Source organism: Rhinolophus sinicus, chromosome 14, assembly GCF_057876585.1.
Source record: "Rhinolophus sinicus isolate RSI-liver-muscle chromosome 14, RSI-T2T, whole genome shotgun sequence".
Classification (NCBI taxonomy): Eukaryota; Metazoa; Chordata; class Mammalia; order Chiroptera; family Rhinolophidae; genus Rhinolophus; species Rhinolophus sinicus.
The window spans coordinates 131,999,662-132,027,414 of NC_142514.1; the positions used below are offsets into that span (position 1 = coordinate 131,999,662).

General features: G+C 38.9%; 1 protein-coding gene across 27 annotated transcripts in view; it reads left to right on the forward strand.

Moving 5' to 3' along the window:
• DLG2 (discs large MAGUK scaffold protein 2) overlaps positions 1-27,753 on the forward strand; it is a 1,894,072-nt gene that overhangs the window by 1,511,308 nt on the left and 355,011 nt on the right. For all 27 annotated transcript variants that reach the window (XM_088791538.1, XM_088791536.1, XM_074335659.2 and 24 more), the window contains one exon: positions 1,255-1,323. In XM_088791538.1, the coding sequence (XP_088647664.1) occupies positions 1,255-1,323 (69 nt within the window). The remainder of the gene's footprint in view (positions 1-1,254; positions 1,324-27,753) is intronic.

Consider the following 27,753-nt stretch of genomic DNA (forward strand, 5'->3'; position numbering starts at 1 on the left):
TCTACTGATTGACCTTCTGTGACAATGTCAGTCAGTGTTTTCAGAGTATATATTGAGAAATCCTAGAGCTGTGCAAAGGAGCGTAGTGCTCTGCAAACATTTGACTCGAGTTTCTCTTTATACATATATCTTTGTATACACACCTTCATATACTGCTTGTATATGCAACTAATATTACAGCTAAAGTATTAAACTAATACTGCACATTAAAATTACACACTGAAATATGTTTTATCTTACATGGTAACACATAGAAAACCCACCATGAATTCCTCCTTGTGGTTGGATTGTCATTGTGCATATCTCAGATGAAAATGTCCCTTTATCTCTTTCTAACTAAAGAGCACTCTGAGATTGTAAATTCTTACAAACCTGAAAAATTGTTACCATTTGGGAGGTAGTACGAGTCTGATACGATGGTTAAGAATAATTGCTCTAGAATCACAGAAATCTCGATGGCATTGCAAGCGCGGGTATTTACCACATGACTTTGGGTAAGTTTCTAAACCTCTCTGTTAAATGGGACAGTACATACTTCACAGGGTTGTAAAATATAAAAGATGTAAACATATAGACTTAGAAAAGTGCTCAATAAATACAAATGCTCAATAAATGTTAGATATTAGCATTTTTATTGCAACCACTTATCTGTAAATCAATCCTTTCTTGTTACCATGCAACCAAAACAAAATATGAATTAATTGCATTAACTTAAGGTTGATATGCAACTAGAAATCCCATTTTTCAAGTTTTTGTGTTCATCCAATAAGCTGAATTGTTCATGATTAATTGTACAAGTGTTACAAATTTGAACTAATAAATTTATACTAGTTAAATACTACTCCAATTTGCAAATTCACTGTTTTTAAATTTTTGTTTGGAAAAAATATTCTGCATTAAAAAAAATAATACATTGCATCATAATGAAATTTATTTTGATGCTCTATGTTGTCTTATTCCAAGGGGGAGAAAAATTACCTTTTCCAAATATGTTTGTTTCTTTTATGTCTACCTGTCATTTAAAGCTTACTTTTGACTAATACATATTGAAATCAAATTATGTTGAAATAGTAGCCCCTTATCTGGTTGAATGTTGTATTTGGGGAATGATTCTACTTATCGCCAAAGTACAGTGATTTAATCTCTACCTATTTCTTTCAAGATTGGTTCTTTTCTTGACAACAGGACTGATTATCATGTTTGAAGACATTTTACATAAATGATCTATAGTTGTTTTTCTTTCTTTTCTTACAGTCATTCCCAACACAGCACTGCAACCCGCCAGCCTTCAGTGACTCTGCAACAAGCCATCTCACTGGAAGGGTAAGATAGGAGCCTTCTCTAAACTAAACTGTGCAGCCTCATCATTTTGATCATAAAAAAAGGTTCTCCTTTCTTTCCTTCTCTCCCTCCCGTTCTCTCTCTCTCTCTCTCTCTCTCTCTCTCTCTCTCTCTCTCTCTCTCTCTCTCTCTCTCTCTCTCAGCAAATATCTATGAAACTTATGTTGTATGCCAAACACTGTGCTATGTAGTAGATTTAACAAATCAAATAACATTTCTTCTTTCCCTTCAGAGAGCTCATTGTCTAGTGGGGGAGTGACAGAAATAAGTGCACGTACTTGTATACAGCATAAGCGTCACACAGGATATACATATAAGGGATTAATGGAGGATTCAGGAAGGAAACCTGTCTGAGAATGGGTATCAGAGAGGGAGGGGGAGGGGGATCAGGATGCTTTCAGAGATGATATAACTTTTGAGCTGAGAACTGAAGCATCCAGAGACATTTGCCTGACAGATATCGGAAGGAAGAGGAATCTGACCAGAAGAAAGAGCATACGCGTAAACATGACCACATGAGCAAGCATGTGCTGTGAAAGGCCATTGAGTAATTCAGTGTTGAGGCACAGGGTGTGTGAGGCAGTGGATATGAGAATGGAGATGTTGGCTGGGCAGACTTATATGAGAGGACTTAGTATTTTGTATTTCTAAATTCCCCAATCAGATAAAAGCCGGAGAGGTTAGGTCAAAGGGGGTAATATTTCCCTCCACTTGCCTTATAGTTGCAACTGGTTTAATTGAGAACTTTTAATTGGTTAATGTATAAAAATCAAATTATTTTATTTTTCCAATATCTATTACCAACTATACTTTGTTTAGCCCTATTTCCCAATTAAGCTTTCTTAATGACATTTCAAGTCAAACCTCTAACTTTATTATTTATTAGTCATCTCCAGTTTAAAATCTTATGTTTTATTCACGCCTCTGTCCCTCCTTCCAACATAATTAAGACTTGGGTTCACCCAAAGGATTCTGGAGTTGATAGAGGTGTGATCTGCAGTCTGTCTTTCTCATACCACCCTCTAGATCTTTCTTTCTCTTAGACTTATCCTTTGGTTGTATTCGGCATAAATAAGGAAGTGGGAAATGGCATTTCCTTACCATTCTGCTGTGGCTGTCTCCTTTCCGCTGGCTATCTCTAGGAATGTAGCCTGGGTCGGTAAAGAACCAAATATGCACTGATGCTATGAGACTCAAATCACTCCTTCAGCCATGTGGTGCCCTGGGAGACTCAACTCTCTCTCCCCATCACTCTTAGTGTTAGCACTCTGTAGCCTTCTGATGCGCTCACCACTTTGCCCACGCAACAACCCTTCACAAGCTCATAGTCCCCTTTCTCATCTGTCCTCAGAAGCTTCTCATGTGAGGCTGGCAGGCATGAGCAGCAGCATCCTTCTTTCCTGCCCCTCAGGGATAGTCCTTACCTCCTCTCTCCCTGGCTGACCTTCCCCTCTTCTCTCCATTGGGTTGTTTCCCAACCTCAGGAGCAACAGGGCAAGTCAGCACACTCCATGGCCCAGTGGACATCCACCTGGGAGGGAGGTATTAGTCTTTCCTTCATGGAACAGCATAAATTTTATAAATACTTTTCATGGAGTGCCCTTTCTTGCCTTCAGCTAAGGAAACCCCTTGAATGTCCCCAAACTCATGGGAAGGTAAGTGAAAGGAATATGACCTCTCCATGAACACAGCACTCCCCCCAAAAGGATACTTCCTTTTCCTGCTAATTCTCTTCTCTTTTGGATGATAAAGAACATCAAACCACTTTAGTTCCTCTAGTAACAAAGAAAACAAACAAATAACAACAACAACAAAACAGAGAGATAGAGGTAGTAGGCTAAACATGAACTTAGCTCTGGAGAATTAGTAACTAATTTCTCAATAGCACACTATCTCCGTTGTAACATTTGTTCTAGTCCATTAAAAAAAAAAGACACAATTCTCAATCAATACATCATAGCATTTTGTTCTATAATATACAAGGTGGTCTAGATCATGGATCCAAGCTGACTTACCAAATTTAAATCCACACTCAGGAACTCAGTAGCTGTGTGACAGCAAGTTACTTGGTTTCTTTGTGTCTCGGTTTCCTCATCTGTAAAATGGTGATGCTAATAATATTTCTCAACAGGATTATTTTTTTTTTCAAGAACTAAATTCATATATATTATTTTTTATAAAAGTAGTGACATTATATATGTGTTTGTTACAGTAGTTGTTGCTGTTCTTATACAAAATATATACTTAATTTATCAGGCAGGAGAATTTCTCATTTATATTAAGAAAGGATTTGTTATAACCGTCAAGGACTGGTGTCTTCACTATACTTTGGAGAGCCATATTCCTGTACTCACGGGTAATAATCATTTGTGAAAGCAATCCAGACCTTGTTTGAGTCTGCTTCATTGCCTTGCTAATACTTATATAAAAATATTTCAATTACCAAGATTATATTTAAATGCTTATTAAACACACCAAAGAATAATCTAAGCCTTTTCTACATATCAACTTATCTTCGGCTCCAAAACAAAGAACCGAGGACCAGAATAAGAAATGCTCTTTAATTTTGGATGTGTATACGTATCTTAGAATGTTCAAGACAAAGAGACCACTTAAACGCACAAGAGGAAATAGTCTCTCCAGCCTGTGGACCTTCTCCAATTGAACTTGAGAATGAATGTTCATGAGTCAGCACCTGCGTTACAAGTGGGTGCAGCCTTGCAACCGCACTCTCCATACCACTCCCCTCAGTTTCCTCTTTCAGGAAAGTGCCTACTTTAGAAAAACTTTTCCACAAAACTCAGTTGCTGGTCACATCCTCCGAAGGACTGTGATCAGGTTTGAATTCTGCATGTCACACCAGGTACGTGGAAAGAGCCAAGGAAAGGACATCCAGAGTTAACAAAGGGATGGACAGCATTCTATTAAGAAAACACTGACAAGGTTAAGATTCTATATTGACAGGGAAGGGAGCGTCATGATGTGCTCAATGAGATCATATTCAAAATGTGCAGCTTGTTGGAAGTAAGTATAGTATAAATTCATGGATCTTCCTTCAAGGGGAGAGAAAAGAAACTAACATTTATTGAGTGCTTATAGATGGCAGGCTAGATGGATCTATCTATCTATCTATCTATCTATCTATCTATCTATCTATCTATCCACCTTTCCATACACCTGTCAGGCCAGCCAGTCAGCCATACATCCATTAATCTATCAGATTTTATTTCCAAAATAGTTTTATGAAAACAGGCCTTCTGTTTTCTAAATTTTGATACACAAAGAGATTAAATAATTTCCCAGACCACTTACACAGAAAGTAGTACATCTTATGTTTGAAATCAAATTTGACTCCACTGTACAACTCCATCCCCTATAATGTGGCATGAAAAGGCTTTATTGAGCTTGTCACCACATTCATAAACCACATTCATGCTAAGTTAGACATAGTGAAGAACTTCCCAGGGTAAAAAATGATAAAGAACTACAACTGACTCTAAGCCTAGAAGTCGTTAAACAGAATTAATAGCCCATCATTTGGGATGGCTCTGGAGGTCCACTTGCATGCTAAGTGTCTGAGGTGTTGTTTGTGGTAGAGGTGAAGGGCTGGGGGCTGAGCTTCCACTGGTCTCTACCTCACCTTTCTTGTTCCCTATGAAGATCTCTGTTGGCTGAGGAGCTGTCATTCCATATTTTGGTCATTAGCAGTAAGACTTCCTCTAGCTATACTAAATAATGGCATTTCCTTCTAAAGCTATTTCCAAACCTGTTCTTTCTTCTTATTCACCAAAGTGTATTAGCAGTTTGCCAGTAAGCATTCTTTAAGCATTTTGCGTTGTTTTCCGGTTGAATGAAATGACCTCTGTGATAAACACAATCAGTAATTCTAATTCATTGCTAAAATGAAGCCCAAAATGTGAAGGCCTTAACCTGGCTTCAAAACACAGGAGTGACTGCTTCTCTAAAAAACGAAACAAAACAAAAGTATTATCAGCTGTGTCCATTGTTTCAACTGATATAAAGTAGTTTGCCTCTATTTAGTGAATAATGCACTCAGAAAAATATTCTGTTCCCTGCAATCATGAAAGAAAACTGACTCTAGAATCAGAGAACTGGTTTCAAATTCTGGTTCTCTGCCGTCTGTTGTTACTGCGACCTTCCCCCTCTAAGCATGGGTTTCCTCCTCAGCCAAAAGGGATAATAGCACAGGACTCACCAACTTTCTGTAAAAGTAGCAGGTGCATGTTGGAAGCTCAGCAAGTACTAGTTAAATGTATACTTAGTCCAAGTGTTCTAAGAAAACAAACAAAAATTTTACTTTTATAACCTCGATTAGTTTGAAGATCCACTTTGAACGCTTGTTAAATACACACATTTGTATTTATTTATGTAAAACAGTTCTGGATGTAAAATAAAATATTTGAAGTAGAAATAATTTTGCATTCCTCAAATATTTAGAAGGGAATATTTCAGTAATTCTCTACGAAGCCCAGAACACTAAAGTCCATGCTATATGTGTGCAGCTGACCATAAGATAGGAGAATGTGGCATATAACCATTGGCACTGAATGCATAGTGAGAAAGTTGTTTTTCACTTTGCATATTCCAAAGGGTCTTTAACAGGTTTTCCATTAAGGTGTTAGACTATTGAGTATAGGAAGGCAATCAGCTGAAATTGGAAATTTTATTATTTCCAAACTCTCTTTTCTAATGCTTTTGTGAAAAGCAACTACGTCAGATTTGTTTTTTAAATGAATGTACTTTAAAAGGCCCCGTGTTCATGTTTTTCACCTAAGTTGCTATTTGCTTGACATAAAATAAGTAGAAATCTTTCAGATTTCCAGTTAATTTGATCCAGGGAGACAACAGAACTGTCTAATTGAGCGTCTACCTAATGTTACTGCTGTTTGTTTGTTTGTTTTTTAAATTGATATCTGAATCATCTATAAGTATGCCAGACATAGCAATGCAGAAACATCCCCATTAGCAGTGAGCTCCTTGCTTCAGGTTCAAGTTGATGGGTCTGGCCCACTCCTTCATCTCCTTTTCCTCCTGACACCCCGTTAAAAAGGAGCTAATAAAATTAAAAAAGGGACCATCCCATAAACTATCCTCAAGGAAACAGCAGTAATTCTGGGAACAAACTAGAAATGGGAGAGGACATCCAAAATGAAAAGACTTCATTGCACTTCTGGATTACAGGCAGCAGGTAGATTAGATGTATAGATTGTATACGTCTAAAAGTATAGATTGATGGCACAGAACAAAGGCGTTCCAGCCTTCCATCATCTGCAGGGGCAGGGCCGTGGGCTATATGACTCCAGGGGGGACTTTCACGTTGCAGTCTGTCTATGTGAATGTCATCTCCTAGAGCTATGTTTCCAGGGAGGTCACCCACAAAAAGTCCCGCCACACTGCAGCAGCCTTGTAAGGAGGAGCCTCCGGCTCAGACGGAAGCGGATCTGCCTAGCAGAACCCAGGAAACGCAGAGACTTCAGAATAGTGACAACAGATGGAATTGAGAGCAGAGTCTGAGAATAGGACTGCAGAGGCCCCCACTCAGGATACACACCCCTGCATACAGAACCGCTGCCAGCCACGTACTTACAAGTACTTATCTACCAAGCAGGAAATGAAGGCTCTGCTCTAATGAAATACAATTTCTTCTGAGGAACCCAGGAAAGCTAGTTTGCGTGTTGCCCACGCAGCAAAGCCCTTCACAGTGTGTCAGTAACAGGGACAGTTTCAGGTGTGCTCACCTAACCTGCAGCCTTTCAGTACTCTTATCTACAACATCCCCTGCAGCATTTCTACTACTTCATTCTTAAATATGAGCAGATAGCCGTGGGTCAGCAAAGATTTTAACAAAACCCACGAAATGACAGAAATAAGATTAAAACACATATTCACAGAAAAAAAGAAATGATTCTCAAGGAAACAGAGGTAATTCTGGGAACAAAATAGAAATTAAAGAAATACTCTAGTAAAAGCATATTTTTAGCAACATGGAGGTAACCACTAGACTTAAAACTGAAATGGTTAAAAATCATTGACTCTGGGAAGCCAGGTAGGATTCTTACAGGAGATGTCACAAATTAAGTTTTGAGGAATGTATTTGGAAGAAGGCAGAGGTTAAAAAAATAAAATTTTTAAAAAAAAGGAAAGAAAAGAAAATCATGTGCAAAAATCTAGAAGGAGTTGGCTTACACTGCAAAAACTAACAAGTATATTTCGCTACTCAAACAGCTTTTTTTCATCCAGGAGAATGTATACACTTTGTTTTACCTTAGAAGATCATTTTAGCAACAACACAAAGGCTGAATTTTCTAGTAACTAGCTTTTTCACATCAATGAAATAACTTCCCTGGAAGGTGTTGACCACCCTTTATGAGTAGCACTTAAGAAACTAGATGGCCATGTTCAAGAATAGTATAGAGGGAATTATTTAAGGGATGGATGATTTGTGTAATTAACTCTAACCAAAAATCTCTCCCAAATCCAGTAGTCTGTGAGTATCCAAAGGAGAACCAAAAAGTTGTCCTGTCTATAAACAAATGCATCAAAGACAACCCATTCTCTCAGGTTAACTCGTCTATGGTGATATCATTTGTCATTCTTTCTTGGTGGGACAGGCTTGTCTCTATAGGCATAGCCATGAAACTCTGTTTGACACATAGACCCCTCTCCACACTCTAAGACCTATCCAGGCTCTTGAGACCATGGCACCGTTGGGGCCAGGGAGCCTCTGGTGTTCCCATGTTGGGCCTGAACAGGTGTTCTTTCCACAGAACATTCTGGAAACAGGACCCCAACTGGAACCATTGGCTCTCGTATTCTCTACCCAATTCCTCTTGCCTTGATGAGAGAAGCTTTTTAACAGCTACCATGTATCCTGGGATGGTGCTGACTTAATACTTAGTCTTCTTAGTATAAGTGCTTATATTTTTGGTTCCAAAATACAGTCACTATCAAAACTGGAAGCATTATTGACCCCAAGAATCAAGAGACCTGGGTTCAAATCTGTCACCTCCTACTGTGTAATTATTATTTTATTTTTTTTTAGCAAATCTCAGTTACCTCATATACAAAGTTAGGAAGCTGAGTTAAATAAAGTGTCTTAGATTCCTTCCAACTCTAACATTTTATAGGTTTGTCAGTTTTAAAGATTTAAAAGTTTGGCTTCTGGACTTATAGGAACATCTCCAGACATGGAGCCCAGGGACCACTGGGACCTAGACAGCGGGCCCTCAGGAGCAGCTCGTTGGCGTGAGTCATCGCTAACCACACACTAGCAGACCCAACCATCTCTCTGGATTTGTAATCCGTGTGAATGCTCAACTTCAACACACTTCCTTACCTTGCCACGCAAAAGCAGTGCCAAGCATTGTTTCCCAGAGTAACTGAGGGGCCCTGGAATATTGAGAAATACACTGAAGTACTCTCAGACTTGGAAACAAAGTTTTATTCAGGTTGTTAGTTGCTTGGGTCACTGGTCAAAAGTCTGAGCCTTAGTTAATCACTGAAAGAATTACTTTATTAGTTTCAGGTGTACAAAAAAATGTAATAGTTAGACATTTACACCCCTCGCAAAGTGATCTACTACCCCAATCTACTACCCCTCTGACATTGTATATAGTTGTTACAATGCCATTGACTGTATTCCCTATGTTGTACTCCATATCCCATGACTATATATATATGTTAAATCATAGTTGACAATCAATATTATTCAGCTTCAGCTTCAGGTGTACAGCGCAGTGGTCAGGCATCTACACAGCCCATGAGGTGATCTCCCTAATAGGACAAGTACCCATCTGACACCCTATAAAATCTTTAAAACATTATTGATTATATTCCCCAAACTGTCAGTATCCCGTGACAATATTGTGGCTACCAATTTGTGCTTTCTAATCCCTTCACCTTCTCTCTTATTCTCACCCCCCTCCCATCTAGCAACCTTCAGTTTTTTCTTTACGTATATCTCTGAGAATATTTGTTTAGTTTGCTCATTTATTCTGGTCTTTAGATTCCACATATAAGTAAGATCATATGGTATTTGTCTTTCTCCATCTGACCTATTTCACTTAGTATAATGTTCTCTAGGTCCATCCATATTGCTGCAAATGGTAAGATTTCATTCTTCTTTATGGCGGAGTAATATTCCATTGTATAAATGTACCACAGTTCTTAATCCAGTCATCTACCAGTGGACATTTCGGTTGTTTCCATGTTTTAGCTATTGTGAATAGCACTGCGATAAACATAGGGGTGCATATAATTTTTCGAATTAGCGTTTTGGATTTCTCTGGCTAGATACCTAAGAGTGGAATTATTGTGTCATAAGGTAGTTCCATTTCCAGTTTTATGAGATACCTCCATACTGTTTTTCATAGAGGCTGCACCAATCTGCAATCCCACCAATAGTGCACGAGTGATCCCTTTTCTCCACATGCTCACCAGCACTTGTTGTTTGTTGATTTATTGATGACAGCCATTTTGACTGGCGTGAGGTGGTATCTCATTGTGGTTTTTATTTGCATTTCTCTGATGGTTAGTGAGGTTGAGCATTTTTTCACGTGTCTGTTTGCCATCTGTATGTCCTCTTTAGAAAAATGTCTGTTCATATCCTCTGCCCATTTTTTTAATTGGGTTGTTTATTTTTTTGGTGTTAAGTTGAATGAGTTTTTATAAATTTTGGATATTAATTCTTTATCAGATGTGTCATTGACACATCTGATATATCTACTCCCATTCAGTAGGATGCTTTTTAGTTTTATTGATGGTTTCCTTGCTGTGAAAAACCCTTTTAGTTTGATGTAATCTCGTGTTTATTTTTTATTTTATTTCCCTTGCTCGAAGGGATATATCAGTAAAAACATTACTAAGGGTAATGTCTGCAAATTTACATCCTATATTTTCTCCTAGGAGTTTTATGGTTTCGGATCTTACATTCAAGTCTTTAATCCATTTTGAATTTATTCTCATATATGGCATAAGGAGGTGATCCAGCTTCTTTTTGTGCATGTATCTGTACAGTTTTTCCAGTATCATTTATTTAATAGACTGTCTTTACTCCACTGCAAATTGTTGCTTCCATTGTCATAGATTAAATGACCATATAGGCATGGATTTATTTCTGGACTCTCTGTTCTGTTCCATTGATCTAAGTGTCCGTTTTTATGCCAGTACCATGATGCTTTGATTATTATCGCCTTGTAGTATGATTTGATGTCAGGTATTGTGACACCTCCCACTTTGTTCTCATTTCTCAAGATTGTGGTGGCTATTTGTTAACCACAGAAACTTAAGTGACTTCTCCGAAACAGAGGGACAAGCTGGGTTAAATGGAAAGGATTTTTGTGTATCTTTAGAATATATTAAAATAATATATATATAGTTGTCATCTTCTTCTTTATTTCACTTTCCTGCCAGCTGAAGGGTTTATTTAGGGAGAATAGAGGAAAATTAAGGAGACAAGCAACTAGATGATTTTTAGAAATGCTTGAAAGAAATTAAATCTCCCCCTACCCTCTATCCCCCCAAAAAACATATTTGCTTGTGGTTTATAGTCCAATAAAGATAAACCAGCCTCTCATGTAGCTCTGGGTGAGAATCCCAGAGACCTAGGTTCAAATGTGTCACCTCCTACTGTGCTGAAGCATCCTAGCTGCTTGGAAGAACTAAAGGTGGTTACAAACCCCTCCTCCATCCTGGGAGGTGGGAGACAGACCTTAGAGCTTAAACCTCAGGGGACTCTTAAGGAATGATCAGAGCAGCAGATAACCCCAGTTCTGTTTCCCCCAGTTCGCCATCATGTATTTGCTTTCCATTTCTCCTGTGTCCCTGCAGTCTACACCTCTGCTTCTGGTTGAACTGTCAGCTCATTTTTCTTAGCTCCATTTCTACTGGTCTACTGCTTCCTTTTTCTATTTCCTTATTCTATAAGACATCATTTCCCAGGCCTTGTAATCTTTCTTCCTTACATGTGTAGAGCTGAAAATATAAAAGATGTCATTACAGCAAACTTTAAAGATTGCCCAAAATTTATCAGTGTTCAAAAAAAATGCTGAGGCTGCAGAGTTAGGGAATATTTAAGGGCTACCACACATGAGATTCTAATTATCTCTCAGGGCCTGGATTTCTCACGCCATCTGCTGTTGAAGTAATGTCCAATTTCTTGTATAGGACAGATAGAAGTTTTCAAATTGGAATTTCGAGTAAAATAGCGAAAAACATTTGGTGAGATGGCATTGAGAATCTAGATTTATGTTTTTCTAGGTAAAGACTTTTATGAACTTCTATCATTATTAGTCCACAGAACAAAGGATTATTTAAATAGTAGAAAGTAGGAAAGACATAAAATAAAGAATACAGAGCACTGCATCATGACAGCAGGTAATTCAAAGACACAGACTGTAAAGTTCACACAGGGTATTTTCTGTATTCAAATGCTAAAAATATAACATTAATTATTGCATATTTAATAGTAGCTGATATTTTGTAAGTGCTTTATATGGTTCTCAGTTGGTTCTGATGACAATTATTATTTCTGTATATGGGCATATTATCCCACTTTATAGATGAAGACACTGAGGTTTAGAGAAGTGCCTCAGGTCACACAGCCAATAGTGGTAGAACTGGGACTTCAACTCACATTTCTAAATCACCACCTTCACCTGCCTCCTCAACATTATATGTGTTTTGTTATTACAGGTTGGTCAACATGGAGGGCACCGTAAGGCATTGAAATATAATGTGGAGCTCAATATGATTTCTGGGAGGTTTAGGAGGTTTTTGTCACTATAAAGTCATTGTCAAAAATCCAGTTTCATGTAAGAATGTTAGTTAATAAAAGTAGAATGACCACCTAATGTGATTTCACTAACTTTCAAATGTGCCGAATTAAAAGACGTGGAAGAATAAAATTTCCGCACCATTGGCATCTGTTTTACCTTGCGAGAATTGGAAGAAACCCGAAAGGGACAGGTCAGGAGTCTGATTATCCAGAGCTGCTGGGCTTCCCTGTATGGTGGCCTCGCACACTGAGGCTGCTCAATGTCACGCAGCTGGAATTTATCTTTGAGGGATAGATACCACAGATTTCACTAGGGAATTTTGTTTACGGTTTTTTTTTAATATAAACACTCCTTATTTCCTGTGCGCAATTCAATGCCAACATACATAATTACTTATCATCACCTTGCATAACTTCCCTGAAAACCCTTTTATATTTTAATAAATTGGTTTAATACAAGACTCAAAGTAAATTGTGAGTAAACTTCCTCCTCACTATTATATAATTAAACATACAAGAAACAGCATTCTGTAGAACATTCAACTAGAAAGTGGCCCCTCTCAGTGAACACTCATAATTATTAATGTTAATGATAATACTATTACCCATGGGGTCGACTGAGCTGGCATTGAAGAGCTAGTTAATAAAGTGAATGATCCAAACAGAAATATCAAAAGCATTCAGTCATAAATTGAGGCTAGTAAAAATGAATACAGGAAACATAGTCCCATGACAGGATTTAGTTACTCAAACTGTCAGAAAGATTTATCAATTACAAACCTCCTAATTGTAGTCCTAGCACCAACCTCCTTTACATGTTTGTACCATTATCCCTCTTTGAATACTGCCCTTTTTCTAGTATCTTTCTAGTATGAGGGCTGTCCTTGCTGACTTCGGCCCCTTGGTGATCAATCAATAAATTCAACTGGAAATATGATGATTAGTCAGACCCTAACCCTAATGCAGACCCTAACCCAGCCCTCATTCTGGTGGGAAGAAGCAGACATTAATCAAATAATCACACAAACAAACGTAAATCTCTTACTGGGCCAAATTCTGTGAAAAGGTGGCCTGTGCTTCCCTGAGAGCTTATAATACAGAATCTGACCTTGTGAAGGAGGTCAGGGAGATCAGGGAAATCTCCGAACAATGAGTAGGGTTAACTAGGCAATGAGAAAGGGCCGTCATCAGTGGTTGCACAAGCAAGGATTTCAAATCTGTCTGAGTGTATTTCTGAGCTGAGCACACACTAGAACAACATGAATTAAGTAGCGCTTGGCATTTAAACATTTATAATGAGGAGGCTTACTCATGGTTGACTCTCTGTCCTCTGGAAAGGCCATCTGATGGTGTCTTCCAGATGCTTATCAGAACTGTGTGGTCTCTGCATAGATGTAATTTTCTAAATCCCAGCTCTAAGCAGCTCTGCTGTTCCATATGTTTATTGTTTGATGTGTTTGTTTGGTTGTTCTCTGCCTATGTGGCAGAACTCTGAAATCCTCCCTTGCCACTGCTGTTTCCTACTTCCCCCTTCTCTCCCAACTCCTTTGCCTGGCCCCTCTTATTTTCTATCTTTTTCTTCTCTCCTCCCCTCTCTCCATAAACTTCCTCCTTCTCTTTCTGCTGTTTTACTCTATATTCTCCATTCATTTCCTTTTTTATTCTTCTCCTTTTTGCTGTTCACCCTGAATATATTAGGCTTATGTTTGTACAGTGCATCACGATTTACAAAGGCATCGCATGGATATTATTCCATGTGATCCCAATAACAATTTTGTAAGGGAGCCTGGGTAAGAATCATTTATCTTGTTTACAGACCTGTTAGAAGGTTAAGTGGCTTCCCAAGACCCTGTCTCTAAGAAGGGGAGGAGCCTTGTGCAACCCTGATGCCTGTCTCCCAACCCCATACTCTCATCAGCAGGCCATCCTGCCTCAGCAGAAATGTAGGAGACATTCCAACCACGTCTTTCCGTCTGATGGACTGAGGAGGTCTTTCTCGCTCCTGTCTTTGTTATTCACAAAAAATGAGTCTAGACAGAAGTTGTGGTCAGAGAGTTTTCTTGTTGCTCATCCATCAGATGACAAGAAACAGCCTTATTCTCATCTGATGAATATTTACTGGACATTGCATTTGACCTTGAACTGAACCTTTTATAAGGAATGATTTTTATTTTTACCTTCCTTGGCTGTGACTTGGGAGGTGGTATGGCTGTGGAGAGCAGGGAATCATGAGGATTGCTTTCGGTCAGCCTTCATTAGATTATTCATCTCGATACATCCATCTTTATACGTCTAAACTGAATCTGGTGTTTTTCTCTGCATGTATTGCTAATCCCTCAGAGACCTTTAAATTCCATTAGGATTTCTGTTTACTTCCTTCTTCTGGCCAATTATAAGAGAGTTTAAAGAAAGAGCACATCCATATCTGATGCCACAGGCCAGATGTCCCTCTATTACCAGAAAGCAGCCAGTGGTCTTTATCCTTTATTTAATCTCTCTGCTGATTTCCAGTCCTGGTAAATGTTTACGCCACTGAAATACGCTTTTAAGATGTCAGTCAGCAACTTTTACTAACTGATGGATGACAGTTGGTAGATGTGCCTGCTTGTCAGATGGAAAATTAGACTATTCAAGGAGAATTGTGGAGGAGACAAGCACCATCATTCATTCACTCACTCGGTCATTGATTTGATTGATTATTAACCTCTTACTTATCTAAGCATTTTCTGAATGTCCGGTACATGCCAAGCACTCAGGTGAGACGTTTGAGAAAATCAAGAAGAAAAAAGTCCAATTCCTGCCTTTGAGACGCAGAGTATAGTAAGGGTGACAGAATGTTGAAAATTGCCATAGTTCACCGATCTCATGTCTATGTAATTTCAGAACAAAAGAACAAGCAGCTGGTTTGTGTAAAATTCGTAGCACTATTCAGATGTAGTTTCAGTGATTTTTATCAAGTGACTACCAAACTCGAAGGGAAAGAGCACCCTCTTCAGACAAGAAGTTCCCTGCTCACGTGGGCTGGTTTCAAGAGTTGGGAAATGTCCTTTTCAGCACAGGTCTGGAAGAGTATGGAAGCATACAAGAGAGCCGTGCCTTTTTTTTTTTTTTTTCATATTTATAAAAATCTCAGTCAACTCCACCCCAAAAAAACAAACAATCCAATTTAAAAATGGGCAGATGACATGAAGAGACGTTTTTCTAAGGAGGACATACAGATGGCCAACAGACATATGAAAAAATGCTCAACTTCACTAATCATTAGAGAAATGCAAATAAAAACCACAAGGAGATACCACCTCCCTCCAGTCAGAATGGCTGTCATCAATAAATCAACGAGCTGTGCTTTTCACAGCGCTTTTCACAGCCTACTCAGTTTGCAAATGGAGAATTCGCCTGTGGTCAAGCATTAATTATGCACTTTGATAGGACATTGCACTTCCATTGTCAATGTTGCAAGATGTTAAAATGTGTAAACATCTCTCCCCTTATGATGCCTTTTTTGTACCCTTGAAATCCTCGCTTATCTTCAAGTCCCTCTCCTTGGTATAGCAGCCTGGTATAATGTAGAGAAAATCGCCTTTTGATTTATTTCTACCTTATTTAACTACTGCTCTTGCTAGCTGTATCACCATGAGCTGTTAACTGAACCCCTCTGATCCTCTGTTTCTTTTATCTATAAAGTAGGAATTGATATCTATTTCATAAGATTGTTTTAAGAATTTAGTTTTTCAAGATATGTAAATATTCTAACACAATGCTTAACAAACACTCGGTACTCAGTAGGGGTTAGTTCTCTTTCTCTTCACACTCCCTATATCCCATCTGCTCCTCCCTATATTTTAGAACCTCTTCCCTCCTCCCCCCATACCAAAAATCAATTGATAATTCTCCATTCATCATTCATTGAACAAACATTTCCTGTGAACCTCTCATGTGCCTTCAAGGAGATGCAGTCAGTGGTGTAAAAGGCAGAGCACAGACCCCAACAGAGAAACAAAGGAAGAAGTGAGAGCACGCTCCAATTGGAAATAGACACCAAGAGTCCAAACACCCTTCTAGATGCAAAGAAATGCATTTCTTAACGACAGACTTTCAGAAAGAGTCGCACATGTGCAAAGTATGTTTTGGGGCAGTGTCTCCTCATGCCACTTCCTTACTTCATAGATCACAGGATTAAGTCCAGAGCCCAGGCAGCTGTACGCTCTCTTACACACATGCACACATGTGTACTCCTTGTTTAGTACTTAAGAGTTTCTCTCCCCTGCTCACTACAAGACTCCTAACGGTAGTTCCTAGGTCTTTTCCATTGTATGATTATGAAGCAATCTCCTAAGCAACCTATGTTTAACGAATAATGATTTCTTAAAGTTCCTTCTCTGACTATGACCCGAGGAATAGGGCTTCATTTTCACCGAGTGACCCATGCTCTCCAGGATCAATCATTTTTGTACTAGTAGACATAAGCCAAGTGATTATCTTTTTCTCTCTCCATAGTTGTACAAAGCAGTGGAAGCAGCAGAGGCTTTTGTGGGCAATCAGGGGTCAGGATCAACCACTTTTAACTGGTTGATCTTGGACAAGAAACTTAACCTTTTCAAACATCAGTTTTCTCAACTTCAAATGAGGAAAAGAATACCTAACTCATAGGGCTATGTCATAGGATTGAATAGCCTTTACTCTTAATAAATATTGGTGATTATGAATAAAATTAAAGCTCATCTCACTAACCAAAACATAAATTCGCATTGTGTTGAGGTAAGAAAAAGACAAAGGCTGGTGATCGTGGTTTCATCCCCTCTTACCAATTTCATTGTGTAATTCATGCCATATTTAATTGGGTTGAATGTGCTACAAGTTACAATGTAATAGGAGCACTAGATCACTCTGTGTGTGTGTGTGTGTGTGTGTGTGTGTGTGTGTGTGTGTGTCCAAATATATCTGTGCTAACAAGAGATTTGGGCACAAGGGAAAACTAAACACTACATCAATACCATAACCCTCAGCATGGAAGAGATCCACAGCTCTCAAAGGTCAAGCCTTGTTTAGATAGTGCTTTTGCAGAGCAGATATCATTATCATGACCTGGCCTTGCATGTCAGCAAAACACATGTCTCTGTGGTGAGCTGCCTTACAGTGTTCTCCTAGTTTTAACTTTGGGGACATTCTCAATTTGAGGGGAAAAAAGGGGGGGTGCACATGAAAATTAAAGTTGCCAAATATCTAACGTATTATAATGTCCAACTCTCTAGTTCCCATAGGGGGAGACTATCTGAGGCTAGAAACAGGCAAGAGGTTTCTCAAGGCCACACCAAGGTCGGGACCAGAACTCAAGCTCCTAATTTCCTGGCTCATGACTCCTCTCTTTCCAGAGGAGAGTGAGAATGACAAGCGTCTTTATTCCTCCTGTTATTCTTTTTTCACCTCCTCACGCCTTATCTGCTTTTATCCTCTAGCTGAGACTTAGATGAGGTACACTTGCCCTTCTAGAAATATGTGACTTTCATGCTAAGAGGTAAGGATTATGACTTAAGTGACACATTCAAGCACCAAGAAACCCAGATGAAAATGACTGTGGCACTATTGTGAGTCATACACAAGGTGCATCAGGTCAGCAACAGTGATACTCTACTGTAGGTGTGGACATACTGGGATGAAGGAGACAGATTCATTTAGAGCTTTTAATTGGTGGTTATTTTTGTTTGTTTTGACTGGGCTTCTTTTGCCAGGAGAGGGAGCGATCATGGGGACACAAGACTGTTTTTAGGGGAAAGATGGTGGGATGCGATGTGAATTTTCAGAAAGCATCTTGCCCTGTATGATGCTGATGCTGTGACATACCCTGAAGCCATTTCTTGTCTGACAACAAGAAGTCCTTCTATGTAACCTTCAGTAGCTAGTCAGGTTTGGCAAGAATCCTGTGTTGGCCTTATATAGAACAGGATTCACACTCAGCAAATGGACACTTGGGGTGTTTTTGGTGCCTCATCTCCACTCCTCCCAGACCAAATCCTCTCATCCCTTAGCCACCCTCCTTCTTGTTTTTGGTTCCCAGTGTTGCAATCTTCCTTTTATCAAAACCGATCTTTAGGGTCAACTGAGACAGAGATGTCTGTTATGTTTGCATTTCCCGGTCATTCACTGAGCATGTTTTTGTGCCAGGTTCTGGAGACACAAGAGTAGAGAAAGGAAAGCTCAGACTTCGCAAGCACTTTTCAGATGTCATATATTAACTCACAAGTGAATATGTCACTCAAGAATCTGAGTCCGGTGGAAAAGGCAAGCATGCAAATAAATTATTATCATGGTAGAAGGCTGGCTTGTACTTGCCAATTTACTCTTCTGCTATACCACACTCTATTGTAAACTCCTGGGAGGCAGAAACTGTCTGTTTTATGGTTATAGCCCCAGCCCCAGTGGAGCCCTCCCAAAATATAGTGGATTCTCAATGGGTACTTGTTAAATGGATAAAGCATGATGATTAGGAGAGTACATATATGAGTCTGTGGCCATAAAATCCTACAGGAGCTCGTGTTAGAGGGAGCTAAGAAGAACAAATGTTCAAAGAATCATGAACAAAGACAGGCAGCTTCCCAAGCAGACAAAAGGGAAGAAGCTGTCTAGCTGCAGACAGAGGGGACTGTACAGGCAAGGACCAGGGAGGGAAAGAGGCAAGTATTTGAGGAAAAGCTAGCAATTTAGAGAAAATCAAGGAGTTTCGATGTGATCAAAATCTAGAGTATTTTTTAGTGTGCAGCAAGAGGTGAGTTTGCACGTTTGTTCAGGGAAGAAAATGTTGATAATTCTTTTAAAAGCACTTTGTGTTAACGTCAGTGTCCAAAGCTGGCTTTCAGATTTCACCATGAGTGAAGAGCCTAGTTAATGAATAACTTTAAGAATTCCATGCCTCAGAAGGTTTTGAACCAACTTCTACTTCGAAGGGCAGGTATCTGGGCAGGAGAAAGTAGGTCAGTGAAAGAAAGAAAATTTCTCAATTGAAAACACCAGGATTGGAAGCAATGATCTTACACTTCATTTCCTGATGAGAAAAAAAAAAAGGAAAAAGGAATCAGAAAATCCATCAGGGCTCAATTAATTGTTATGTGAAGCTTTCCCTGGAATTAGCAGAAAATAGAGCTTATCGGAGGAAAAGCTACAGTGACATATATTTGTACAAGCCAACAGCTGCAATACCCAGAGAGATGAGAACAGCTGAAGGTTTCTTTTAAAGGAAGACTTTGTAAGGTTTCATCTACAGCTAAAGGTTAGTAAGGTGTTCCTATTTCCTTATATATAATTTTTGAAAATGAATTTCACAAATGGTAATTAATGATGCATTCATGTTAGTGCTTTGTCATTTTTTCTATAGTAATTCATATATATGTATCTTCAATGTGCAGAAACTTCTGAAATTCACTTAATGAGATTTATGGGAAGTCTTGTCACCTGAATACCAAGGTCAATGCCGAGGCGCCTGGTGATAGCTACCGTTTACAATTATTATTAGGCTTTTACTTCAGATCCATTTTCTAAAGTGACAGCAGTCGGCGATATCAGATCAGCCTTAGTGACCCCCCCACCCCTTTCCTCGATAAACAGGTTATGCTCACAGCAGTCTGTACGTTGCCTAATGTAGTCCCTATCTGAGTGCATTAGCTTCCTTGGGCTGCCACAACAAATTATCACAGACTGGGCCACTTAAGCCACAGAAATGTATCACAATTCTGAAGGCTAGAAGTTTGACAGCCAGGTGTTGGCAGGGTCATGCTCCCTTTGCAATCTGTTAGGGAGTCCTGCTTTGCCTCTTCCTCATTTTTGGTAGTTTGCTGGCAATCTTGGGTGTTTCTTAGCTTGCAGCTCACATGTAACTCCTATCTCTGCCTCCATATTTACATGATATTCTCCTTGTGTGTGTCTGTGTCTCTACATGGCTGTCTTCTTGTCAGAAGACCTGTCTGACTAAATAAGGGGCCCATCCTCCTCTAGTAAGACCTCATCTTCAAGGACCTAACTGCCAAAGAAGGTCATATTCTGAGGTGCTGGCAGTTAGCACCTCAGACTTCCACATATCTTTTGGGGGTGTGGTGACACAGTTGAATTCCTAACGCAGAGTATAAACCTCTCAGCGGCAGAGACTGTGTCTTGTGTAGCTTTGTTTGTCCATGGCCCAGCCAGTGTGTAGCCCAATACATTTTTGTCATTGAATGAACAAGTACTGTGCTCTGTTCTCCTGTGCACTGAATTTCTGTTTATATCTTCTTGATCTGGCCTCTGCTTCCAGGTCTCCACCGCAACCCTCCTGGAATCCTACATTCCAGTCAGGATAATACCTAGTTGTCTCCAAATACCACGTATTCTCTCACTTCCTTCAATCATGCTTCTTCTTAGGCATTAAACATCCTCCTACTCCCCGTATATCTCTGCATCAAATCACCGCTCTCCTACCTGTTGTAACCTTATCCCAAATGTTTATGAATGATGTGTTCATGTTAGTGCTTGTTATTTAGTTAGTTTGGTTTACATACTTCCCTGTCCCACAAAGATGAGAGTTCCATGAAGTCAGGAACTGTATTCATAATCACATTCCCAGCACCAAGCACAACACTAGAAGTGAATCTACCCTGAAACTCTGGGGCGCCTTAGCTGCATGGGCCATTTGAAGCCTCTGTACCTTGTGCCAGGTACTTTGCTGGGTCCGAGGGACACAGAGGCCGGGGAAAGAGAGCTGATTCTTATTCGGCATTTTTAGATGTCAGGCGCTAGCACTTCAAATGAATAGAACACTGAAGGAGTATAATGTTATACATGTAATATACGCTTTTTTTCAAAGAGGGACTCCCAAATTGTAAAACTTTCAGACCTCATAAAACCTGTATCTGGCCCTGCACAGCACCTGTAATGCTGAGTGATTTCATTCTAGCCATATTTTCATGTGTAATTTAAATACAATCTCTTTCATCCATCCTTCTCTGACCCCATCCAGAAATTAATGATCTCTAGGCCGTCATAGCCCGTTTTATGTATCTTTGTTATTACTTATTATATTTTCTATTAAATTACAGTTTTATATTTTTGTCTTATTTTTTCCACTAGATTATAAATTCTATGAGGACGAGGCCTATGTTATAATAATCTTCATCAATAGCATATACTTTGAAAATAGTGTGTGCTCAATAAATATTCGCTGAATGAATATTATGGGTGACCAACAACTTTTTTATTAGTATGGTGCAAATGTTTACTTTATTGCATTTACTACAAAAACACGTGATGTATGTACCATTATTCCCATTTTATGGATGAGAAAACTGAGGCTCAGCAAGATGAAGTAAAATGACTGGTCCCATAGCTAATAAATAGAAATCCCAGTTTCAAACTTAGATGTGTGTCTGAAACCAAAGTCAGGCTCTTATCCACTGCATAGAAATAAATCATTCTTCAGGAAGTTGAATAAGATATATTTCTTGTGCTTAAAGGATTCCCACTTGGTATAGGACTCAGACATGCAATCTTTTTTTTTTTTTTTTAAGTAATGAATGCTATAATGCCCCCAAAATAAAATGCTTTGGGAACACCACCCAGAAGATGGCTAACTGTGCCTGAGAGAGTTGCTGAAGGATAAGCCACTCAGCTGGGGATGGGCATTCCAAGCAGAGGAAGACCACGTGAAAAAGCACAGAAAGACCTGGCCGTCAGGGCCACATAGGAAGTTCTGTGTGGTAGGAGAGGATGTAAGGAACAAGTGGAGAATTGAAGCTGAAAGAGTCCACGGAGCCCAAATCAGGAAGACCTCACATGTCACACAAAAGAAAGCACAGAGGATTTCATTTCTTGGGTAGTAGAGAAGCAATGGGAGCTTTAAAGCAAGGGGATGAAATGATTGTATTTCTTGGACAGTACGAAGGAGAGATCGCAGAGTGAGGGACTATGAGGAGAAGCCTAGTCAGGCATCCCTGGCAGGTCCAGGTGGGAGACTCTGGCGTCCTGCGCCAAAGCAACAATGCTAGGATGACTGGAGAGGTGTTTCTCAGGGAAAACTGACTGCATTTGTTGGAGGGTTAGAAGTCCTAGAAAATCACTGGAGAGGCCATGCAGAAGTTTCTGAGTGCAAGATTAGACAGAAACACTAACCAGATAAAGAATAAACGAAAAAAAAAAAAGTCTGAGGAAGATAATGAGTTCATTCTTAGGCAGTTAAACAGAACTTTGGAGCAGAGGAAACTGTGATCAGGGCTGGAGATGTAGATTAGTGAATCATCAATAGGAAAAGGATAAGAACACCCATTTATTGATTTATTAATTCATTCAACAAATACTGGGTCCTAATATGTGCCAGGCACTGTGCTAGGTGCTAGGGGCATAAGGTGTTGCCACTCTTACAGAAATTACAGTCTAGTAGGAGATAGGCAACAAACAAATAAGATAATGTTATTATAAGGTAAGTTTCATGAGGAAGACATACGGGGGACTGGGATAGAAAATAATGGAGTAGGAGACTACTTTGGATGGAGTGGTCAGACAGCACCATTTAAACTGGTACTTAAAAGAAGAAACGTTGTTCTGCAAGGAAGAGTTAGAGGAAAGGAGTGAGAGGAGAAAGTAGCCAGGGATACAATTTTTAGAAACACTATTTACAAGCAAGCCAATAAGAGGATTCTTTTAAGGAAATTAAGAAGGAATAGACAGGTAAAAGAAGAAACAAAAAACTGTATACTCTTTGACAAGAGAGAAAGGAATGCTAGAACTGGGCTGTCCACTATGGTAGCCACACTATTTAAATATAAATTACTTAGAATTAAATAAAACGGAAAATTAAGTTTCTCAGTCACACTAACCACATTTCACGTGCTTAAAACATGTGTGGCTAGAGGCCACCATATTGGAAAACACAAAAATTGGAACATTTCCCTCATCACTGAAAGGTCTACTGTCAGTGCTGATATGAAGGAAAGTTTAGTGTCAAAAGCTGAAGAAAGGTCACGTTGGAAGGGAACTAAAAATAGAGCCATTCCTGTCCTATCCACTGGTCTCAAGGTTAGCCTAAATGTATACTGAATAGTCAAATGGAATATGGTTTGAGAAGTGGGAAACTCCCATTTCTGATTTTCATTAGCTAAATATAAGTAATGGTAGAGTTAGAAGGAATCATAGTTATTTTCATTTACTGTATTGGCCATTCCCTGTATCACACAACACAGAAGTGATTGTTCAGCGAGGCTGTTTTCAAGGACACCCAGGGCTTCACGTTGGAGTCAAGACTGGGAAACAGGTTTCAGTCAAAAATTTTTTTCTGCAGTAATATGGATGTATCCAAATTAAAGTTAAGGGAAGACCTATAAAACTTGAAACCGAGATTTTTTTAGTTTAATTAATCCAAGCCATTTTCCCCATATCACACTAATTACAGAGGGTTTGAGCATTTAGTAATTAATTGAAATTTCATAATACCAAAGGGCTCTATTTCAAAAGACAATTTAAATAATCTTTCATAAAATATGCTTTGCCTTTAAGAAGAATATGCTGGGGCTTTTTTTTCCTCTCAAATCCTATTATCAAATTTTAGTTTTGCTTATACCCAGCTTTCATGTTTTCAAACAATATTTCACCAGTAATGAACCTTGAGGACAAATGATGCAACTATAAAAAATAATTGTATAATGCTTACAGTTTTCTTTAAGAAGATTACTAAAATTAATCCTTTTATAATTAACTGCTCTTTAGAAAATCAAAATGCAACAGGAAGCAAAAACCTGTCATTATGGTAGTATATATAACCTAATGGGGAATTTTTCAGTCAAAACATTATGAAGCAAAGGAAAACAAGACAGGTAATCTATTTTCTTTTGCTGGAAATGAGATGATGATTAGAAGGCATGATTATGAAAAGTGAGAGCAAGATTTAACTGCTTCCTTGTTTTTCTTTTTGAGAAATTTAGACAAAAGCAAATTGATGTGAAACATGGTTCTTAGATTATCATATTTGAAAAAAAAAAAGATTATCATATTTGATACGTGACTAAACAAAAACTCCAAATATTTCAAAATCAAACTAATCAAGATTAGATTGATACTAATCTACAATTGATTTATGTTTGTACAGAGGAAATTATTTGTCTGTTTGATTTGTTTTACCAAGGATGTAATGCGTAATCTCAGATGTATAAATAATTCCCATACTTTCTCCAGAGAGTAGAGCTGAGAGAGTTTTATAAAGGATACAGACTAGATTTTGGAAGTTAAATCTAAGTCTGTATGCTACCACCTCAACCAAAGCCCTTGTTTTGCAGCAGGGATGTCTTTGGAGACCTTTAGAATGTTTAATTAAGCTTCTTGCAGGAAATTCGGTGGCTCTACAAACAGCACAACATGCAAACACCTTAGGCTCAGAAACAGAAGTTACTACCTGCACGGAATCTCTGCTGGGTGCAGAAACATTCAGTGCCTTCACATTATCTAAGTATAACGTTTGAATTCCTTAGCCTGGCATCCTTGTTCCTTCCCAAACTGCCTCAGTCTTCTCATTTTCCTTGACACACACCCTGCACCCAGGCAAGCTGTGATGTGCCCTGTTCTCCAAACACATCTTGCATATGCTCCCCTCTTGCTTTGGGTTCATGCCACCTACTGAAATACCTTCTACTTCCCTTTCCTCTTAACTACCGTGTTTCCCCGAAAATAAGACCTAGCCAGACAATCAGCTCTAATGCATCTTTTGGAGCAAAAATTAATATAAGACCCAGTATTTATATTATATTATATTATGTTATGTTATGTAATGTTATGTTATATTATATTACATTATATTATATAAAACCAAGTCTTATAGTAAAATAAGACCGGGTCTTATATTAATTTTTGCTCCAAAAGGCGCATTAGAGCTGATTATCCGGCTAGGTCTTATTTTCAGGGAAACACAGTAGTTTCTACCCATCTGTCAAGGTCTAGCTCAGATTCTGTCTTCTCCATGACTTAATCTTTTTTTCTTTAATGCAGAAATTTCTCACTATACATAACACTCATTTTGTACTTAATGTATGTGGCCTTGCATTGTTGGTTTATTAATTTACGTACATTTGTTTTCCAAAGGTCATAATTCCCTAAAGGAAAAAGGAGTTAGCATTTACTGAGCACTCGCCATGTGATTCTAGTACTTTATATATTATTTCAATCCATCCTCACAAGACCATAACATAGATATTATTGTTCACAATTTAGAGCCAGAAAAAAAAATAAGACATCCAAAAACTCCAAGTTTAGTCAGCTATTAATTGATAGGATCTATCCAGCTCCGATGTCCTAGTCTTTCCCAATATCACAGTATACCATACTATCCCCATTTAATAGAGTTTTTTATCTCCACAGTTCCAACCACAGTGTATTTAGTACATACTCACTATCTGTGTGGCAACTCTTTTGCTGAAGTCAGCCTGTTCTCTATCACATAATGTCTAGAGCATACATTGTCCTCTGTAATGCCAGATTTCTTATGCATTATCTTAACGTTGTGTCCTCATAATAACAGTTCAATAAAACCCCTTTATCCTTGTGTATCTATGTGATGTCCAATAATCTGCTTCACTGATTATTTGACTAATTGCTGAAATTAATTATTGGAGTATGAGGTACACACTGCACTAGTCTTTTAAGGTGCTAGATCACTGAGATATAAGACATCAGTCATAATCAACCAGCAGCTTTGAAGCCTTCTGTGGTTGACCTCTAAGCTACTACCTTCGGCTCTGCCCTCTCTTCACACTTGTACTAATAAATATCTTCCGATCCTGATGAAAAGTCTCTTTTATCTCCTATCGCTCTCCTTTTCCTTCACAACACTGCACCCATGAATACAGTGGCACTTATAGAGAAATAAAGCCGAGAGACCATAGACTTATAGAGAAATAAAGCCAGCAGGGAGACCATAGAGACTTATAGAGAAATAAAGCCAGCAGGGAGACCAACTGGCTCTTTACACATGACCTCAGAAGTTAACAGCCCCTTATTGGATTATCATGGTACTGGATCTGGGCCTTAGCTCGGCAGGCTCTGAAACTCAGTTGTGGTCAGTTCATCCAGGGATGATTAAGCTCATATGCCCTAATGACAAGTTATTAATTTACAACAGGAAATGTATTTGCTCTCAATAACAGAATGTGCTAATTAACACACCCACTCCCATTAGGGAAAGCACTATGGAAAACCATATTTTAATTAACAGGTGGCTTGGTGAGCTTGAACTCTGAAAGAGAGATATCAGTCAACCAGATGACCTGTATGGCTACTGTCACTGAGCTAGAATGGCCAGATAAACTCATCTCACGGGTTGTCCCGACCAACCAGCACATTCATTATCAGCGACCTGGGGCAGAACTAAAGAGCACCTCCACCAACAATGCTGGAGCTACATTGCCAGATTCTTTCTCCTAGCACCCAGAAAGATGCTCCATCTTTTCTTTTCCCAATTTATTCAGTTTTATGAATTCTGTTCCTAAAGTATAACTTCTTCCACATTCACATAGGCCTTGATTGACATGTCTTGAAGAAATAAGCCCTTTTCTCTTGCTTTAAGCCAAGGTCAGATCAGATATGTATCTTTGACATCGTTGAGGAGCCTATACTTGTGTCCTTTATCCTTTTGGTTAGGATGTATCCTTTCAGGGTCCTGATTGGGGGCAGGGGACTTTGATCTAACCCCCACCTCTGGGCCCACACCATCCTATTCTCCATGCCGCTGTCAACCCTGGACACTGGAATACCAGCTCCTTGGGAACCTGCAGAAGCTCTTTAGTCCACTGCTATGCCCAGTACTTGCTTCCTTCTTGGAACTTGTATTCCACTTCATTTCCGGCCTCTGAGGATTTTTCTTATTTACTTGCAAGCTTAGCCAGTCATTTAAAAGTATTTGATAAATATTCTATTCAGAAGTTTTAGTCTCTTTGTAATGAGAAGGGTTTTTGGGACATCTGCTCTGCCAAATGGCTGGAAATAAAATCCCAAAGTATACTTTTCTTTAATACTTTTTTGTTTTCTAGATGCTTTTAGCTCATTGTCTTATCTGAATTTTGTCACTTCCCCATGAGGCAAACAAAATTCCTTGCCAAGTTATTACCCAAGCAAGGAATCGCCCCATAGAAGGCATGCCTGGGTTCTCACAAATCCCTGAAAAGGCAGAATTAGAATTCAATATAACCCCCCAACCCCTCACTTGTTTTTGTTTTTTTGTTTTTTAATTCATGTAGCATATTTTGTGTGTTTGTGTGTCTCTTATAAGCTCAGCCTGTACTAATTTGCAAAATTACAAAAAAAAAAAGAAAATAGAAATCCTTGGTCTCTATCCTTCCAGACCATACAGATTCACCGTATAGATCGATGGGTAAAGAAAGTAATTTCGAGCAGTAAAAGCAATGATAGTGGTATGATCAATGAAAGGGCAATGTGGTTTCAAAAAAGAAGTGGTCAGTTTGTCTAGAGGCAAGTGTGGACAGGGCAGCAGAAGGAAGGAAATGGCACCTGGCCTCAGTCTTGAAGGCCAAGTAGAAATCCATTAGGTAGATGAGGAAGCAGGAGAAAAGCATCATTTTTTAGTAAAGAGAACAGCCTAAGAACAGACAATCAGAAAA